Source organism: Leptonychotes weddellii, chromosome 3 (assembly GCF_054177405.1).
Source record: "Leptonychotes weddellii isolate Sample4059 chromosome 3, ASM5417740v2, whole genome shotgun sequence".
In the NCBI taxonomy this organism is placed as follows: domain Eukaryota; kingdom Metazoa; phylum Chordata; class Mammalia; order Carnivora; family Phocidae; genus Leptonychotes; species Leptonychotes weddellii.
Window position 1 is genome coordinate 8792196 of NC_138371.1, and position 20749 is coordinate 8812944.

The 20749-nt window shown below is 44.7% G+C and overlaps 1 protein-coding gene across 1 annotated transcript in view; it reads left to right on the plus strand.

The window, feature by feature from the left end:
* Nucleotides 1-19662, plus strand: part of DNER (delta/notch like EGF repeat containing) — a 284346-nt gene extending 264684 nt beyond the window's left edge. The window contains exons 11-13 of the mRNA XM_081813453.1: nucleotides 3234-3365; nucleotides 12191-12437; nucleotides 18645-19662. Coding sequence (XP_081669579.1) covers nucleotides 3234-3365; nucleotides 12191-12437; nucleotides 18645-18756 — 491 coding nt within the window. The 3' untranslated portion in view covers nucleotides 18757-19662. The remainder of the gene's footprint in view (nucleotides 1-3233; nucleotides 3366-12190; nucleotides 12438-18644) is intronic.
* The last annotated feature ends 1087 nt before the right edge of the window (nucleotides 19663-20749 follow it).

Here is a 20749-nt window from a genome sequence, read left to right on the forward strand (position 1 = left end):
TCCATTTTAATGTATTTGAGTAAAGCATACAGAATTAAAGGGCACACTTGTAAATTTGCATAAATACTATCAAATTTGATACCTACTCTATGTATTACCTCTTAGAAAGTAGTAGATTGAAAAGCAATTGTAAAAGATTTAAAGCTCAGACTCTGATTTCCAGCCTTAGTCAAGTAGAAATTTCATTATGTATTCTCTTTACAAATGTTATTCAAGCACAACAGTGATTTAAAAGTAATTGATTTTTCCCCAACTCAAATTAAAAAAAAAAAATAAGCGAGTCAACAAAAAAGTCATCTGGCTCAACCCAGCAAAAGCATAAAGATTTATTAAGTCAACTCTGAGTAAGGCAAGGTGATATAATCTACCAAGAACTCTTCTAAAATAAGCCAGAATGCATATTGCTTGAGTGGAATGGTGGGGTGCTGAGGCGCTTACAAAAACATAATACTCTTACTATGGGAAACTCGAAATGAATTTACATGCAAATGAATATACATACAACAAAGTTGCTCTCTATAATTCATAATAAATCTTCAAGTACTTTGCGTAAGACTGATGTCAGAAAGCATGATCACTGTAAGGCAGAGAAGAGTGGTTGTGTTTGGGAGTCTTCTGGCTGAAAATTTTCCTCCAGGGGCTCCATCATCAGCATCACCCCACGTCCGTATTCCTACCGCCAGTTTAGGGCACGGTGAAGGCCTGGAACTGAGAGCCAGGTGGTGGATAAGCGATTCAACCAGAGGTGCAGGAGCCTCAGTCTGTAAGATAGGCCATTAGAGTAATCCAAGGGTTGCCGTGCCCCATGCGTCACCCCTGGGGTCAGCCAGAGCATCTGTGCTATGGAATTAGCTACTGGCTGTTTGGGCCCCAGAGTTTATATCGTTAGCTAGTGTGATTTAATCCGTCCCCACTATGGCCCTAAGAACACAGTGGTGAAGAAATCCAGACGTGGATGGGCTTGGGACTCTCTCTGGTTCCCAGTCCTTTAGATCCTGAGTCTCAATAGTTTATCCATACATACCTACAAGTTCATTCTATTTCCCCCTGTCATTCTCTATTCCTATCAAATCCTTTCAATCTGGCCGGGGGGTGGGATGGTGGGCGTTGCCCAGGAGGAGACAAAATTACGGCCTGCGGACTTCTCCCAACTACATTAGTGCCCCTTGGAGATCCAAGAACCAAAACATGCATTAGGGCTAGTCTGGAACCTGGACTGGGCATTTACCTCGCTGGTCCAAAAAGCTCTGGACCAGAGCAGGAACGGATGGGCTGGACTAGCTCTAGGACTGCCCAGAATTTAGGGGATTAGAGGGGTTTGGCGCTGACATTGGACTTGCGGAGCAGAGTGGAGCTTCTGAGTGTTGCCGGGCGGCGGAAGCACAGAGAAGTCAGGCTGTTTCTCCAGCTGTGGTTGCAGAGGTAATGGGGCATCTTATTGTAGAACGTGCAGTTTTCCCATGGCCAGCTGAGGACAGCCACTGTCCAATAAATGCCTCAAGTAAGTTTGTCTTCCCAAATGGTTGGAAAGTAGTGCTGATGCATATGTATTTGTCAAGGCCTTTGATTTAGTCCTTTTAATGTTTCTCAGCACGTTCTTGTTTATATGTCTCCTCAACTAGTCTACCATGTAATGCCGGCTGTAATAGGTTAGTCTGTGCCCTTTTACACTCCGAGCAATTGCCCCATTAATAGCAAGACAACCTTTGAAATAGGTTAGTGAGAGGCAATCCATTTCATGTCTTTCCCACTGATGTAAATGACTATATTTATTGCAGGAAACACATTCACTTAGACACTACTGAATTACAATCAACCTAGTAGGGCCTCCGAGGAGTAAATGTTTTATTCGACAGATTTCACTTAGTTAAAAATAAAATAGTCAGATGCCAGGTAAGAAACAAGTGTGAAATGAAACAGGCACGAAATATTTCAGCGTGAGACTCCTGCTCTAAAATGGGCTGGGAGTGACATATGGTGGTTTCATAAAGGCGAGGTAAACCACTAGCAGATTGGAAAGTACTTTAATACTAATTAAGTAAGCCTGGAAGTAACTATCCGCGTGTACACTGAAACATCGCCTTTGAAAATGGACAAAATATTTGATTTTGGTCGATGACTGTAGCATTGCTAGGGGTTTTGTGGTTTGTTCTGTTTTTTTGAGTATCACTTTTTACATGTATCTAAGAAGATAGAGATATATTTTGAAAATTTCTTTTTCTCATTTTCAAACTCTTAAGAGAAATTGCCTCAATTTGAAGTACCCTGTTCCATTCATTTGATGAGCTGCCTTTCGGTTTGAGACGCGTACCCATCTTGTAGTGACTCATAGTATGGCTTAAAATCGGTGAAGGTGGCTTTGTTTGTGTAACTTGTGATAACAAGCTATTTCCTGTAAATTGGTGTTTGGACCACCATGACATCAGCCCATGGTCTGGTTTGTTAGTTTAAGCCAGGCTCTCTCTGATGGGGACAGGGATGCCCCAAAATGTTGGGTCTAGGCAGGGTCAAGAGCTCGCTTTTTCATCATGGGGGAAGGACAGGCTGGAGTGAACGTGAGCTTCCCCAGGGTCATGGTTTCCCAGGGTAGATTGAGTCAGAGCTAGGCTAACCCTAGACCTCAGAACTGTCTTTTCTTATGGGAGAGGGGGGTTGCTGATGCTCTTCCTGTGCATTTCCATATTTCCCAGAAACATATCCAGGGATTTGGAACGTGAAGTAAATGTTCATAATTGACTCTGGCTAGGCGCACAGCTGTGCCCTAGAACTCTCCAGAAAATAGTCAAATATCCAACACTTGGCCACAAAAAAATCATAAGCTGTGAGTTTTGGCTTTCTGGAGTTTCAGAAAAATAAATAAGAAGATTCAGCGGATGGAATTCAAAATAAAATAGACTTTTTAAATAAAATCAGGAACCCCAGTTCTCTGTTCCCATCAACCTCAAAAGGTTTATTCAGACATGAGAATCAGCCTCAGTTAACTATTTGACTCTACTAAAGGAGATGCTTTTGACCAGTGCCATTTTTTTTTTCCTTTTTTAGTTTTACTTCAGCAAAAGATCCCTTGTCTGGGACTTTGGGGGAGAGTTCCCCACTTCATGTACACAGCCAGTTGGGATCCGTTGCTGGACACCGTGACCCCGGCCTCGGATCTCCGCTTGGCCGGAGCAGTGATGGGTGACAGCGCCGCTGGTGAAGCCAGCTGTCCTCACTGCGTTTCTTTATCTCCGTAGGTGACGAGTGTGACATCGACATCAACGAATGTGACAGTACCCCATGCCATCACGCTGGTACCTGCCTGGACCAGCCCAATGGTTACACCTGCCACTGCCCTCACGGCTGGGTGGGTACAAACTGCGAGATCCGTAAGTATTATGCTGTTGTTTAACCTCATATTTGCATTCAACGAGAAGGGGACACTGAGCGTGCCCAGGTGGCCCCTGTCAACCACTGAGTGGCTAACCTGAGTCACCCATGCCTCCCGAGTCCCAGAGGAGTACCTTTGCTCCCTGCTCTGTGCCCCTCTCCCTCCTTCCTGAGTCTGAAGCCAGCCTTTCCACTGGGATGAGCATGTGCAGATGTCATCCAGAGCTCCCTGCTCCTAAGACGGCCAAAAATGTGCCGAGCAGAGAAGCATTAGAATCGTAGCACAAAATAGAGTCTTTGTGTTAAAAACATGAAAAAGCACACAGAATATAGACTCGCTTTGCATTTATGTCTTCAAGTGTCTTCAAATGTATTAGGTTCCATCCGTGGCCTGGAGAACAGTCCAGCGAGGCTGAGGGTAAAAGAAAATTGGAAAAACATTACGAGCTGCGGAGAGCAAAGTGTTCTCTCTTAGAGATGAGCCCACAGAAGTTTGAAAATGTCATAATCAAGATTTCGTGTATTAAAAGAGTGGGTCTGCTAGGATGGAGGTGAAAATGAGAACCGACACAGAGCTCGGTGTTCCGGTTGTTTGGGAAACTGGGAAAAATTCAACCGTGAAAGGGGTTTTCTTCTCACTGAAATTCATTGGGGCAGGGGATCTTCCATAAGGGCCCCCTCCTGGGCCCTCTCAGCCCTCCCCTACTTTTCTTCAGGTAGAGACGGCTCTTCCGCTGTGCGAGTTTGGAAGGAGGCAAATACATACGCATAGCCCTGTCAGTCTGTCTGTCTCCTTCTGGAGGAGACAGCTGCCCCTACTCCTCTGTTCTTTGTTTCAAGAACGACCTCCCACGGGTGGTCCAGCAGTGCCTATGGTGCCTTGGGCTTGTCTCCTTCTCAGTGTGGGCCTGAGGTAGGGGCCGCCTTCTGCAACATCTGTTTGACCAGTAACACTCTCTGGGCTCCTCCCTGCTTACCCTTTGTCTTTTTGCTCTTGTTTTGGAGCTTGAGAGGGGAAGAAGGTCATTATTTTCCGGGCTCCCCATCATTGACTTTCCTAAAACACCCATGGACAGAGTGGTCGTAGCACCAACTGGCCTTGCTGAAGATGGGCAAGAAGTGTTGTCTTGTTGAAGAAAGATACTGAAAGGGATTCCATGGTCAAAAGGCCAATGGCTATGAGCTGGTGTAGGATGTTAAGTCCATTCGGGGTCTGTTGGCAGAAAGCATCCCAGACTTGGCTCAGCAGGACCCTGGTTCTTCCCCTGGCAGGACACTCATTGTGTGGCTGCATTGAATTGTGCCAAGCCTCAGTTTACTTACCCATAAAATGGGACCAGTTTTCATTCTAAAATTTGGCGATGCTGTTGGAAATGACAAAGTTTGTGCCTTGGGGCAGAGTAATATCTATTGATAACTTTTAGATCTTAATTATGGAGATAAATGTATAGGAGAGTATGGTTAAGAAGTCAGGAATACACAAGAGGCCCTTAAGAAGTTTTTAAGCAAAGTACCATAATTATAAAAAATCGAAATTTTACTTCCTTCCAGTGATGATGATATAGGCAAAAGATATACAAAGGTGGAATAATAGAAAGGGTAAAAGTTGGCTTCAGATTCTGGCTCCATCATGTGACCTGGACAAACAAATATACCTCTCAGGGCCTTGTCGTCCTCACTTATAAGATGGTGATGGGAAGGAGCCGTGAGGCAAATATGTGCACACTTCTGCTATGCAGTAGGCACTAAATAAATGCTAATTTACTGTGGCTCATATACCATGAGCTACTCCTTGGGAGGACCAACCTTCGGCAGCTGTCTTTTTAGATGATGCATGCCCAGGGCATGGGCCACACTGAGTGGCCAGGTGTGAGGGGGCCCATCACAAAATTTTTTGGTCTACACTCAGGCTCTCTGTTGGCCTGCAATAGCACTTCCCATTTGATGATCTCATTTGCACCTCTCCATTAGGCCAAAGGCACTCAAATCAATGTCATCACAGATTAAGCTCTGCTAGGTTCCAGGGTTGGATGCTTCCACCCTTGACCTGAGTGTAAGAATGGAGAATGTGCAGGTGAGCTCTGCTATGACACGTAGCTGGAACTGGTGGCCAGCATCTAGAGAACTGGATCTGAATCAAATGGGATGGATCTAGGGCCCAAGAGGGGAGAATGCCTGGGTGGTACAAGGTCAGGTGGGTCGACCCCAGCAGGAAGGCTCAGATGTACACAGAGAACTGTAGCCCACATAGCTACATAGCACAGAGGCCTCCGGGATGGTCGAAAGTGGTAAAGGAGTCTCCCATCAGCCTGACCTCTGCCTCCAGAGGCCACATTGCCTGCCTCCCTCTCTTGCTTAGTCTGCTTCAGCCAAAACATTGTCCTGTTTTCTCTTCCGTGGACAGGTCAAGTTTCTTCCTGCCTTTAGGCTTTTGCCTGTGCACTGCACTATGTCTGGAGTTTTTAGATTTTAGCACAGCTGTCTCCTTCTCTGCACATTGACTAACCCAATAGTGAATGTTTCTTAGAAATTTGCCCTTTTAGAGTTATTTATCTGTTCCCCAATCAGTAATAGGGAGCAAAAATCTAGCAGACCATAAAGATTTACCAAAGCCACCCAGAACACTGATCCAGAACTATCTAAAAGGATCATTTAAATAGCTTTAGTGTTTTATAATAACTCTGAAACAAATGCAAACCCCAAGTCTTGGAAAGTAACAAAACAACCTGGTGAAATTTTAGTTATCTCTCATCCATTCTTACCAACCTGGGACTGATAACAATTTTGTTCGTGGGTTTTAATAAAAATTTTGCCTTCCTAGAGTCAAGGTCTAACACTTACAATTCCTATACATGTTTAATAGTGTTGTTTTGTACCATCTGTGTAGTTGCTGTGGGGTTTATACAGGTAGAGTTACAGTCAATCTTGCTGACCAAGAACAGTTGGACAGTTAAGGACATTGAATCTATGGTTAAACTATTAAATTCATGATATTTTGCAGTTGACAAATAGGTGAATAAGCTATCCTGGATTTATAATTCAACCAATAATCAAGGGCCTCCTACTATCAAACATTGAACAGTAGGCCCAGGATATAAAGATTAATGAAGCAGCCCCTGCTTTTAGGAGCTCATAATCCATGTGTAGGTCATGGTATGTGGTGGGGTTGCTGTAGGTTTTCTGCAGGCTGCCCTAGGAACCCAGGGAAGGGGCCCAGAAAGAGTCTACATGGATGTCTTGAGACTCTCCTCCCTAAAATGCATGGAATTTCATAATGGTTGAAGAAACCCATGACATGATTATGTTATATGGACAGTCCTTATCGTACAAATTGGTTGGGTTCTTTAGTTCTCATTTTTGTATAAACTAGGATACTTTAAAAATAAAATTAATTAATCTTCCTCCTCCTCCAGACATCCACTTCGCTCCCTAAAGGTAACAATCATTAGCCATTTATCGTGTATATTTCCAGATGTGTCCAGTCAATTTTGTAAGTCCTCATTTTCTCCCATACAAATGGGACCATTCTATATGTACTGTCCAGCATCTTGCTTTTCTGCTGAATAAGATACAGAATGTGTATCCATGTTGGCTTATGCAGATCTCCCTCACTGCTGTAACACCACGTGGCTCCCAGTCTAGCCCCTCCAACCCTTTCTTCATATGTGGCCAGAAGCATTTCTTATTTTCTTCTAGTTTTCTAAAAATATATGGTCTGTTTCTTTTTTAAATTTTTTTCCAGTTCTTTTTATTGTGGCAAAATACATATAACATGAAATTAACTATCTTAATCATTTTAAATGTACAGTTCTGTGGTACTAAGTACATTCATCTTGTGAGCAACCCTCACCACCGTCCATCTCTGTAACTCTTTTCATCTTGAAAAACTGAAACTCTGTCCCCATTAAACGATAACTCCCCGTGACCCCTTCGTCAGCCCCTGGCAATCACCATTCTAGTTTCTTTGTTTGTTTCTTCCTGTTTTTAAATCTTCCCTTGTGCCTCATGCCTCAGCCTCTGGCACTCTGTTACTATGAGTTTGGCTTTTTCTTTTTCTTTCGATTCCCCATATAAGTGAGCCCATGCACTATTTGTCCTTCTGTACCTGACCTGTTTCACTTTGCATCATGTCCTTGGGTTCCTCCACAGGGTTGTAACTGGTAGAGGTGTCTTTTCCAAGTGCAAATCTGAATACTCAGACCTCCTTCCCACCACTGTTTCCATCCCTGCCAGTGCCAAGCTTTTATTGAAGACTAGAGACTGAAGGCCACACTCGGGCCTGTAGGACCTGTGAGAGAGAGCCCTTCCCCCCTCCGCCAGCCTCTGGCTTGCTCCTGCTAGATGCCAGTCTGTTCCCCTTGCAGTCCCTTGTCCTGTTCCCCACCTCCTCCCAGGTCTTGGCCTGGGACCGTGTTCCCTCGGCTCTCCCCTGTCCCTGGTTAATACCTACGTACCTGTAGAGCCCAGGTTCCTGCAGACCCTCACCACTGGAGCTCTCCTGATTCCCCAATGAGATGGAGCTTCCCTTTGTCCTTTCTGGTAGCACCACAGAGGTGGTCCTTCTTTGGCCCAGCATACTTGTATGTCTGCCACTGCTTTGGGACCATTTTTGGGGTCCCTGTGCCCCTCAAAAGGCTGGGGGCTCCAGAAGCCAACTGTCTACTTTCCCTCACTCTATATGCCGGCACCCAGCACCATGCCTGGTACAAGTAGGTGCCAAATTAATGGTTGTTCAGGGAATGGATCCTACGAAGGAGGTGAGCTGTTCTTTCTATTCCTTTCCTATGCCTTTCTCTTCTGAAGATTAATGAGAGCTGTTAGTATTTTCTAATCTCATTGACTGCCTTGCTTGTCCAGATAACTTGGAGCTATAGGAAACAGAAGGTAATTTGAAATTCTTCCTCTCAAGTAGTCTAGCAGCAGATGGTCTCAAAAATTATCTAGCTGTCTGATGTCTACACATCACACACTCACTCTCTTTTTAAATAACGTAGGTGAACACATTAGCTAGTCTGGCTACGTTCATGTAGGTAAATTAAAAACCAGATATAGGCAGTGTGTTTTAGAATGAAATTTATAAGTCTAATGACAGCTCTTTTGGTGGGGTGGAGGTTGTAGGTGGGTCTGGTTTTATTCTCAGCCTGGCCACAGATGGCCTCTATCACCTTGAGCAGCTGCTCCAAGTCCAGCTTCTCTACCTAGCTCAAGGTGCTTTGTTTAGGGCCAGTTGAAATGTAAATGTGAAAACACTTTGGAAAATGCAAAACCTGAAACAAATTTAGTTGAAACCTAAATACAGCTGGTCTAGCAGACCCATAAGCGTGACATTTTTCCTAGAACAGTTTGTGTGCATGTGTTCTGGGTCATGCACCTGCTGGAGCCGATGGGATCATTCCACCCAGCACACTCTGGTGCACAGTTCCTCCCTGAGCTGTGCTGTAGCTGGTGTAGTAAGTGATGCATGCAACCGAACTCCTGGGATGCCGCAAAGCGATAGCTCATGAGGGTCTTATGACTTATGCCAGGACCGGGGGCGGCAGGTGCAGCCGCCTGGTGCAGATACACTTGCCGCTTCCAGACCAAGGGTTGGATCTCTTCAGATCCAGCCCAATTCCAACCTGATTAGTGTGTCAAGCAGCCACACTCACTTCTATCAGAGAAGTTTTAGCTGACAGTAAAGTAGAAAAAAAAGAGCAGGGGTAGGGGAGGAGGGGGCAGAGTTTTTCGGGGGAATTTCGAGAAAGTTTTCCCAAAAGTTCCAGCAGCCTGGAAGGCAGAGTTTGGGGAAGTAGAGCAGATGATCAGAAATGTCAGCAGTGTGGGCAGCTCAGGCCTGGGACACCCAGCGCCGCTGTCTTTCCACGGTAGTGGTCGTTGATACGATGTATAGCTGTTTACATGAAGTTAGGCTTCAACGATGAGGGCTCATCAAGAACTCGTGTGATCCTGCCACGGTGATCGGAGCAGAGCCCTCTACCAAGCTGGAGTAGAAGCAGTGCTGGCTTTCCTTGTGTTGACGCTAGATGGGTGTTAGAGCACACTCTGAGCATTGGACTCCAGCCTACAACTGAATTTTTCAGAGAATGGTGAAATACTTGGAAATCAAGTGAGTCATGCTCCTCTTTCAGCCAGAAAAATGAGCGTCTCTCTCAGTGTGCACCAGGTATTGCCTAATGAAATGGCTGTGATCTGCAACTGAGGCTGAGTTCTAGCTTCACAAAAACACCTTCTCCTGTCCGTGGCGACCTTGCTGTGATTTATGCTGGTGCATCTGCCTGTCTGTGAGCTGGTTCGGATGGAGCAGTGAATGCGCTAATAGCTCACTGCTGCATGGGCTTCGTGAGCTTGGGCAGGCAGCCTCGGATGGCCAAACCAGCCTTCAGGGGTCTTGGTGAAAACTCAGGAGTCAGAAGATCTGGATGCGAACATGCTTCATTCATCTCGTTCTTCAGGCTTGGGGCAGGGCCCTATTCCCATTAGGCTTCTAGGAAAGGGCTCTGCACATTTGGCCCTTGTTTGGGAATCTACCCATGCTTTTCTTCCGATTGTCACTTTTCAAGGTAAAGAACTGGTTCTCGGATTCCGTGCACTGAGGATGTAGCTAAGAGGAGGGTCTGAATACCCGGAGATCACAAACACTCTCACAGCATACAGCATGGTGAGAGGAATCTGAGCATTTGGTGGGAAGACGGGCCCTTCCACACCCACCCCTGAGTCCCATTTCCAGGCATCTCGAGTCCTAATGTGCAAATGATGGTCTGGAGCTGGGGGTGCTGTGAGTCTAGTAGAGAAGGCATCCCTTCCCACATGAATTTCACTTCTTGTCTTATTGAGCCCTTTTTATTTTCAAAACTTCCTTTCAAATCCTGTTCACATCATCCAGAACATTCCACGTGTGTGCAGTTCTGCAAACAGGACATAATCTGGCACTCTTGGCCTGTTTCGGGCAGGACAGTATGTCACATTCTTCCATTTACTTTCCTGCTCAGACCGGTTGGTGTTTTTTGAAAGGGCACAGGGCAATGTTCAGTAATCCTGAGCTCACGGTGTGTGCTCCAGAGGACAGTGCCTTCCTCCTCTTTATCCTTTATCCCTCTTCCACCACCATACCTGCTCCTTTTTAGGACTGCCCACCACGTGCCCAGCAGCAGACTTTCTTCCTATTATTTACATGTTCCCTAACTTAGGCTCCCAGCGAGCCATGGGGTAGCTGTTGCTATTTTCATCTTGCAAATGAAGAAACCAAGTCTCAGGAAGGTCAAGTAAATGTCCCAGTGGGGATTGACAGCAAGGGTGGTGTGATCCCAAAGCCCATACTTCTTCCACTATTGTGTTGGAAGAAAATTCCGTGGATGTTTTCTTCCAATAACTTACTGCTTATTTTAAAATATTTTTTATAAAAGGAATATTTTATTCCTTTGAAAAAAGCTGGAGGGCGCCTGGGTGGCTCAGTTGGTTAAGCAACTGCCTTCAGCTCAGGTCATGATCCTGGAGTCCCGGGATCGAGTCCCACATCGGGCTCCCTGCTCAGCAGGGAGTCTGCTTCTCCCTCTGACCCTCCTCCCTCTCGTGCTCTCTCTCATTCTCTCTCTCGCAAAAAAAATAAAAATTAAAAAAATAAAAATTTATAAATAAAAAAAAAAAGCTGGAAAAGACTGAGAAGTGGAATGAAAGAAATAAAAATGGCTTGTAATCCTGCCTTCCAGTGATCTCTGCTGTTCACGTGTGGTTGTGTGGGGCAGACGCTAAGGACTTGGATCTGCACTTGAACTCACCCAGCCACTGATGCCGATCTCCCATAAAGTAGAGAGAGAAAATCATGCATCTTCGATTGGTCATAATGATTAAGTAAGATGTTTTCAAAGAGCTTAACATAGTAGGGAGGCAACAGATGTTCATCATTACTATCACTCTGTCCTGAGCTTTTCAATGTGTGGATGGACACTTTGAGCTCATGTGTGACTGTACCATATGGCTAGGTCCTGTTTTTGTTTTTTTGTTAGAACAAAACATCTCTCCAGCTCACTGAGAGCTGAATATTTAGGTGGTTTCCCATTATTTTAGCTTTTATAAATTGTTTTTCTGCTTGTGGGGTGGGGAGAGGGTATGGGGGTGGGGCCTCTAGCTGTGGCTGTAACATTTTCTTTCTTTAAAAAAAATACCTGAAAAAAAGGTAAAGCGAAAATGGTCCAATATGAACTTTATTAACTTTGAACAGTGTTAACTTTGAGTGGTGAATACCTGGGAGTCGTGCTTATTTAATGAACCTTTTTCAAAATGTGTAATAATTGATCAATTTAACATTTCAGAAATTGGGATGCTGAGATGAACATCCTTGTATGTAGGGCTTTATGCATTTATAGGATCATTTCCCCAGCATAAATTCTAAAAATTGGAATTTCTGGGTCAAAAGGTACTCCATTAAGTCTACACAAGGGCTGTGTATCAGTTCACACGTCCTCATGTCTGCGCCCATGTCAACTGTGGTTATCAAAAATTTTAAATAATATTTGGGAACCGATAGAAGAATTGCATTCTTAAAGAACCGTGAAACTAAACACTTTTCTACTTGTATTTCTTTGGTGGATTCCTTTTTATATCCTTTGCCCATTTTTCTATGGTGTGTTCTTGGTTTATCTTAATGATTTGTAAGAGCCCCTTATATATTAAGGACAGTAGCCTTTGATCTAGGTTATCCACAGAAAAGAATTCTTCCCGGTTTGGACAGCCCTTATATTTTAGGTTGCCCAAGCAAGGACAGTGAAGACTCTCCCATTCCAAAGGTCATGGGTCACTTCCAGTCCTTTGCTTATTTTCGCCTCAGACCTCCAGTGGAAGTCGGGTCACATGGCGGAGAGTCTCACCAACATGCCCCGGCACTCCCTGTACATCATCATCGGGGCCCTCTGCGTCGCCTTCATCCTGATGCTGATCATCCTCATTGTGGGCATTTGCCGCATCAGCCGCATCGAGTACCAGGGCTCTTCCAGGCCAGCCTACGAGGAGTTCTATAACTGTCGCAGCATCGACAGCGAGTTCAGCAACGCCATCGCCTCCATCCGGCATGCCAGGTGGGCTTCGGGGGGAGCGGGAGGCGGAGGGGGGGCGTAAGGGAGATCCCGCTTCCACCTGTGCACTCCTGGGACCGGGGTGATGTTATGAACAGGACTTCCCACCTGCAAAGAGGATTTCGTAGACGAAAGCATAGGTTCAAGGCATACCGGGGACAGATAATTGAGCTGCTTTATAAGCAACCCCTTTGCGTTTGCTGCTAGCTTTCTGTTTTCATTGAAGACATTCATTCATTTAATTTGTGTTTATCTGTGCTTTAAATAGCCGATTCTTAATCACGGTGTAGGAAACATTTCTTGATGACAGCTTTTTGGAATGTCTTTAGCTACGTTCTTCAAACAGCCTGGATAGAAATAACATTTGATTTAGGGGTTGACTTAAGGAGAAACAAACAGCTATCATTCTGCTGTTAGCGTTCATATCATATAACACGGTGTCCTTTTCTGGAGGAAAGACTCCTGGAGAGACAAGGAGTGAGTGTGGTGCCACAGAGGGAGCGTGAGGCCCAACTACGCCATTACCTGACTCTATTTCACACAGACCAGTCAAACCTCCACAAATACTGTTCCCTCAACTGAAAAAAGATATAAGTCTCCCTGCTTAGAGAGTTAAGGCAATCAGATTAAATTATGAATATTAAAGACCTGTGTAAGCAGATAACACCATATTTATTTCTCTTATCTAACAATAAAAAAAATCAGCTAATCTAACATTTTGTTGACTTTTGCAAAGGATATCTACTACCAGAACAATAATGACAGTCTTTATTAAAGGAAAGCTATCTCTTCTTTTAACTGCTAGAACAATCTAAAGCACACAATTCAGAAAGTCTGTGTGGTAGCGAGGAGTGGGCTGAGCTTGGTGTCTTAAGATTGGGGTTCACGAGACCTAGTGGATGCATAACCTTTGCTGAGACATGGGGTACTGGTCTTGATCAAAACACACACAGATCCAAACTCTGTCCGAATGGCGTAGAAGCTGAGAGGTTCAGAAAGTTTGCTTTCTTCGCGAGGAAGTCCCCAAACCCGAGACTCCGATCTGACTGTGATCTTGCCCCTCTAATGGAAGCAAAAGCCCGACCCTGGCCTCCAGGGAGAGGAGCCACTGGAAGGAGAGAAATTGGGAGACATGGAGAAGCCGCCCCGATGCCCAGGTGGGGCGAGGGTATCTTCTTTTTGAGAGCTGTACCCCCCTTACTTCTAGAACTGTGAAGGAGAAGGGGAAGGTGCATCCCCTTTCAAGTCAGGCCCTGCACGGCTGCTCATTCTTGACCCTCCTTCCTTTCAGGGCTGAGCTTGCCAGCACAGCCTCCAGGGAGCCCTGAGACCAGTCCCTGCCTGTCCTGTTAATTTGACTCCTCCACCGGCCTATACATAAAAGGCCATTTTATTCCTGTCTTCAATGCGTCCTGGCGCATAGTAGGCCTGACTTCCCAGAATTTGAGGTCTGTAGTGAAAGGACAGTCTCTGTTAGGGCCTGGTGTAGGATGTCTTGACCTGCCTGACAGGTGGCTTCATCCTAGGGCAACAGGCCTTGTAAGTGGCCCGCAGGAGTGTTCGCAGTACTCAGAAGTCACGGGATGAGAGGTGGTAGAAGGTGTAAAAAGGAGAGGAGAGGAGATAAGCTGCTTTGTTGCTCGAGAGGCTTCTCTCTCCATTCCCGGGTGCTGAGTTCACCAGGAAGGAGCAGATTCAGGGGCGTTACACTAGGATGTATTGGGAGACCCAAGGAGTCAGGTTCCTTCTACCCCCAGAGGGACCTCTGGCTAAGATTCTTTTGTGTTCGACAGGAGTATTTTATTTCAGCCCCAGAATGGTTTAGTAAGATAGGTTCTTCTGAGCTTCCTGCTTATGTAGCCCACTTGAAAGATGTTTAACTGTGTAGTCTTGGAAGGAAAGAATAAACTTGAAAGCATTTACAAACCTGGTTCTTATTTGGTGCCGATTTTTATCAAAAATATTTACTGCAGAATTCCCAACCAATAAGCTCCTCCATGCACCAGCGACTGCAGATAAAACCATTGAAGTTAATACAATACCTTCTGAGATATCTGGAACATTCCCTTATAAATGTTGATTCAGCTCTGACCTGTGGTTTCTACAGCATGGCTCTCTCGAGGTCCTGGCTGGGTCTCTGGCTGGTTGGCCCCTTTGCACTCCCTTTTCCCTGAAACCCTAGAAAGGCATTGGAAAAAAATAATAATAACCCTTTTGATATTACCTCCTCCCTAGTTTCCAGGAGTGGCCTACAGCTAACGCCCATTTCACAGCCTGCCTCCCAGCTGCTGACATTGGATCAGAATAACTGCAGCTCAGTAGCGATGCAGGACGACTCCCGAGTGGGTCACCTGTGACATTCACGAGCGGCCGAGGAAGGGTCTGGTGGTTCTGACATCAGCACTCAGTTGATGCTGGTGCTCCCCTCTCTCTCATTGTTAAGAGTCCTGTGTTCTGTGACTGCTTTGCTGACGCTCAGGCTGGAGAGAGTTTGCAAGTGACCAGCGGGAGCGAATGGGCCTTCCAGGCTCCAGAGCGAGATCATGTCTCGGCTGCAGGTTGCTCACTGCTCCCCCAGCTTGAAGGGCCTGATCACAGAACACACAAAAAAAACCCAGAACAGCTGTGAAAGGATCTGGTCACGTTTTCTCAAATAGCATCTCGGAGTTCTGGCCTTTCTCAAGGTCAGATCCACCTACATTCCCTGCGGTGGTGTTTTAGCTTTTGACTTTCAGGCAAGTACGAGCTGGAAGAACGCACACTCTTTGATCTGCCTTGCAGTTGGTTGCAGTAGCTTACAGTGACATAAGAAGTACAAGACTTGTCACCGGGCGTGTTGGACACGTCAGTGACTTTAAGGCTACTGATGCCACAACTTCTGTTACTGCGTCTGATTTTGTTGCTTTCTGTGCTAGGTCTTTCGGAGGGCCGGACTCTAGGCGATTCTTACAGTCTTCATCGAGGGCCTGCAAAAAATTTTAGACCTTACAGACCTTACACTGTCTGGGTCTCTGTGACTATTTAGCTCTGCCTCTGTAGTGCAAAAGTAGCAAAGATGCATTATGGAGGGGCTCAACTGCGTGCCAATAAAACTTTATTTAAAAACAGGCAACAGGCTGTCGTTGGCTTGCAGGCTAAATACATTGTTAACCCCTGGTCTCCAGTATAACTTTCTCTCTTTTCCAAACTTGTTTTTTACATTTAAAACATATCTTTGTGATAAGGGAAAAAAAAAAACAACAAAACCAAAACCAATGTGTTACTTAAAGAAGAGTCACATAAATACTCCTGCCATAACACAGCAAGCTCTTACATCGGTTTAGTGCCTGAGAGTTTAAATGGAATTCTGTGGGTGTTGGCTTGTTTCTTAACACAAAGGAAATATAAAAAGCTGTTGGGATTAAAAATTTAAGTAGGAATGCGCATTCATTTTTTTTACTACATGTGAGCTTGCCATGGTGATAGGTGTAGGAGATTCAAGGAAAGTCTTGTTTCATTTTATTGTGTTTAAAGATTTTATTTATTTGTGAGAGAGAGCGAGCGAGAGAGAGAGAGAGAGTCATTGAGCAGGGGGAGAAGCAGAGGGAGAGGGATATGCAGACTCCGTGCTGAGCGCAGAGCCCAGTGCAGGGCTCTATTTTAGGACCCTGAGATCATGACCTGAGCTGAAACCAAAAGTTGGATGCTTAACCCACTGAGCCACCCAGGCGCCCCTCATTTTACTGTGTTTTAGAAGCCATTTTACTTCTCTGTGGTGGATATTGCACTTTGGGGGGAGACCTCTGTATCTCACCTGAGGAATTTGGCTGGATAGGCTTCTCAGGAGCTAGTTGAGTCATAGGACAGGGATTCCAGCTCCAAGATAGCGCTGAGGCAGTTAAGCCCTTTTAAAACCAGGTTACCTTAAAAAAATAAAAAAATAAATAAAATAAAATAAAATAAAACAAAACCAGGTTACCTTTGTAACCAGCATTATGCTTTTTTTTTTTTTTTTTTAAAGATTTTATTTATTTATTTGACAGAGACATAGAGAGCACAGATAGGCAGAGTGGCAGGCAGAGGGAGAAGCAGGCTCTGTGCTGAGCAGAAAGCCGATATGGGGCTCGATCCCAGGACCTGGGATCATGACCTGAGCCGAAGGCAGACGCTTAACCGACTGAGCCACTCAGGTGCCCCACCAGCTTTATGCTTTCTGACCCATTCTGGTTTGGAGTTATCTCATTAGCACTGTGCACACAGCCAGTGACTTGTCTAGATACGAAGCAAGGTTCTCGTTCTTCAGTTGATTCCGTGTAAGTACAGTGGCCGCATGGCTGCTTCTGACCGGTTTCAGCCCTTGCCTCGTTATGCTCAGTGGATCCGAAACACCCATCCTCAAACCTGCCTTGTTGATATTCAGCCCCATGATGACAATTTAAGATGACAGCCTTTTGAATGTTAGCTTGTTGGCAGATTGCATAACGTGGAGGCATTTAACTTCCTAGATTTTGGAGACACAGATTCTTCCTCAAACTATGAAGTCATATAAAAATAAAATGGATATTTTAAACACATATTCAACCTATTAAGTTGCTTAAATTTTTCCTCTTGGCCAGCCAACTGATTAGTAGGCAGTCTGTGATTTGCTGACCCTCCCATCAAAGGTCCCCCAGGAAACTGTCCCACAGCACCTATGTGAGGACCTGGAGGGCTTTTCCCTGGTATCGCTTGACTTTTGAAATGAATCAATATTATTAGTGGTGTATTGTTACCAATGAATCTAGCTGTTTTATGAGAAATAGATTGTCAAAATATTTGTGCCTTAAAGTAGCTTCTAAAAGTTTCAGCCTTGGGAGAAAGTGTTCCGATCCAGTTGGCTTTTACATTGTTGCCCTTTCCCTAGTCTCAGATGAGGCAGGCCTTGCTCAGTTTAGATAAACAGACCACAGGCTGGAATCCAGCCCACACGTAGGCAAGCACCAGTGTGGCTTCACATTTTAGACATGATTTTATCGAAAGCTTTTTCATCTTTTGGTACTATCCTTGGATTTCCTGGTGGTAGAATGCATTAACTCTTTAAGTCTGCATTTTGCCTGTTCCCATCTGGCATGGTTTGTGCCTTGGTGCCCCCGGAGACCAGTAAATCTTCAGTGAATCAGAACAAAAGATTGATGAATGTTTAAACACAAAAGATCCGATGAAGAATGCATCATTTTCTCCTTTCCCACTCCGTTCTACTTCTCCTTGCTGAATGTAAGAAGACCGGCTCTCCAAGATAGCAAAGGGAAAAGGAGGAATGGGGGCCGGGGAGGTAGGCTGAAAGCCATGGTAAATAAGCCCCTTGAAGTCTTCAGGGCCCATCCCACCAGCCTTTTTAAAATGTAAGGTTCTTTACATGTTTGTTTTTTTGAACCTTATTGGACTTGAAATGGTTAAAAAATGTGGTCTCTTTTGAGGGAGGAGGCACTGTGGGTAAATGTGGAAGATTGTTTAAATCATATGGTATTCCAGGGACTTTAGGGAAGGTGAGGCCTTCAATGGGAAGAGACCACCCAGAAGTTGAATTGGCTTTATTTTAGTACTCTTCCATCTTAAGACTGGTTTGGCAGGAAGTCCTGAAATTGGATTTTGACACCCCTGGCTTCTGGGCGTCAGTCCTGCTGCTGAGGGGATTCTTGTATACACAGATCTTTGGGGACAATGGCTTGATGGGTGCCGTCTATTACGGACAAACATCTCCTTATCTGAAGTCCTTTCCTCTCTCTGCCCTTCTCCTCATGTTGGGACCTCAGATGACCTCTGAGCCTTCCTAACCTTCCTGTAGTATGTTCCAGGCACTAAAATGGATGTAAAATAAACTTGCCTCTCCAGATGGTTAACGGGTCTCAGAAGAAAAAGCCAAATAGATACATGTTGTCTTAAAACCTATTATAGGGCTGTCGGGCCGACTGCTTTGCCAGGATTTAACCTGGAAGCTTCAACATTCATTTGGACCCCATGTTTCATGAAATCCTTTTTTTACCTCCTGCACTGGAGACTAACATGCGTACTCATTCAGCGCTGATATCCGGATCTCTTAAATTTCTGTGCTTGCTAGAGAATATCTTTCTTAGGGTATTTTTATTGTTCCATCTGATCCTTGAATTTAAGTTAATTCTCACCACTTGCTTTTCATAGGACTTGAGATCCACTGTTCATCTAACTTGGGTCCTCTCTCCCCTGTGGTTTCAGGTTTGGAAAGAAATCCCGGCCTGCGATGTACGACGTGACCCCCATCGCCTATGAGGACTACAGCCCCGATGACAAACCCCTGGTCACGCTGATTAAAACAAAAGATTTGTAATCTTTTTGGGGGGATTATTTTTCAAAAAGATGGGATACTACCCTCATTTAAATATTTTTAAGAAAATAAAAAGCTTAAGAAATTTGAAATGGTAGCTGCTCAAGAGTTTTCGGTAGAATATCGAAGAACTAATTTTCTGCAGCTTTTAGTTTGGAAAAAATATTTTAAAAAAAACAAAATTTGTGAAATCCATAGACTACGTTTTAATGTACTTTCAGCTCTTTAAACTGTATGCTTCGACTAGTGTGTGCTCTTCCCATGGTAGATACCGTCATGAGATACAGTTGACTTTCTGTGGCTGTTACAGAGGCTAAGTCTAATCGAGAAGTTTCTATGTGACGTGTGAGTGCCGGCTTTCTGAGTAGTTAGAAAACATATGTAGAGTATGACCCATATAACAGTATACCCGTTAACCTAAAACGAAGTCTGAGATGTTTATTTCGTGAATAAGAAACTAGTTGCATTTATTATTCCTAACCCGAATGAAATTAGCCTTTGCCTTATTCTGTGCATGGGTAAGTAACTTATTTCTGCACTGTTTCATTGAACCTTGCAGAAATGTTCTTTTGAGTTCGTTTTTGTCATTTCCATAACAGTCGTCAAGCCAGGCCTTGAAATCATGCAGCAAAAGGGCCTCGTGAGGCAAATTATGATCACATTGAATCTATATTTCCTTTTAAAAGTCAAGGGTTTTATACCGTGAGTAAATTAAATTTACGTTGGAGTTGTTTGTTGCTAAGAGGTAGTCAATATAAGAGAGTACTATTTCCTTCTGTAGTGAGTATTTCTCATAGTGCATCTTTATTTATATCCAGGACATGTTTGTGGCTGTATTGGATTGATATGTGCTTCTTCTGATTCTTGCTAATTTCACAGAATATTGAATAAATGTTACCAAGTCCAGGATGCGCTTGTCTCTCGTTCTTTTAAAATTATGGAAAACGTTTTGGGTTTGATATTGCTTGTCAGTCTCCCTGTTTTGCACATCTTAACGCTGCCAAGGAGCCATTCCTTTTGCCCTCCTGATTTCCGAACTGCCAGGGAACCATTCCTACCTTCCTTTAAACATGAAAGATGGATTTTATTTATTTATTTTGAGAGAGAGAGCGTGCATGCGCACATGAGCAGGGGGAGGGGCAGAGGGAGAGGGAGAAGCAGACTCCCCACTGAGCAGGGAGCCTGATGCGGGGCTCCATCCCAGGATCCCGGGATCATGATTTGAGCCGAAGGCCACCCAGGTGCCCCTAAGAATTCTCCTTTTAGCATTTACATCAGAGCCAGCCAGCGACGTGCAGGACACCTGCGGCCTCAGGAAATGTCTCCTATATGCTGCTGTCCAGGGGAGGTCAAATGAAATTGCCTTAGCAAACAGCAATTTGGTCCTTAGGAACTTGAAAGCAGCTTGCAATCAGCACCCTATATTCAATTCTATTTTGCATCCAAATGCTGCACCAAAGTCCCAGTCTTTTTTTTTTTAATTCATTTTATCTACACACGGGAACATTTGGTAAGGCCAGGGAAAAGGCCCTGAAACCAGGTGCCAGGGAGGGTTTCAGGCAAAAAGAAGGATTTAAGATGGGTTCCTTTCCCTCTCTTCCCTCAAACATCTGTCCCCAACCCTACAAACGACATAGCAACACACCCACACTGTTGATTATTAAATGATATGTTAATATTTTTAGTTTGTATAAGCGCCTGGACACGAATTTAGAACAAAATATGAACATGGTCGGTTGAACATCTGTGGGAACATCACAGACCTTGCTTATTTCCATCTCCTCGTGGGAGATGGTCGGTGGCGTGGCACATGGACCCCTCCATCCACAGAAGAGGGGCCTAGGAACCTAGGTGGGAGTTCAATTCATTTTCCCCTTGACTCCCCTCCTCCATGCCCGAGGGCAATGTCCATGCTGCTCTCTCTTCCTCTAGAAGCTGCTCCATCCCATCCTCTCAACCCTCCAAATTCTTAAATGCATTGTGATGCCCCTTGAAG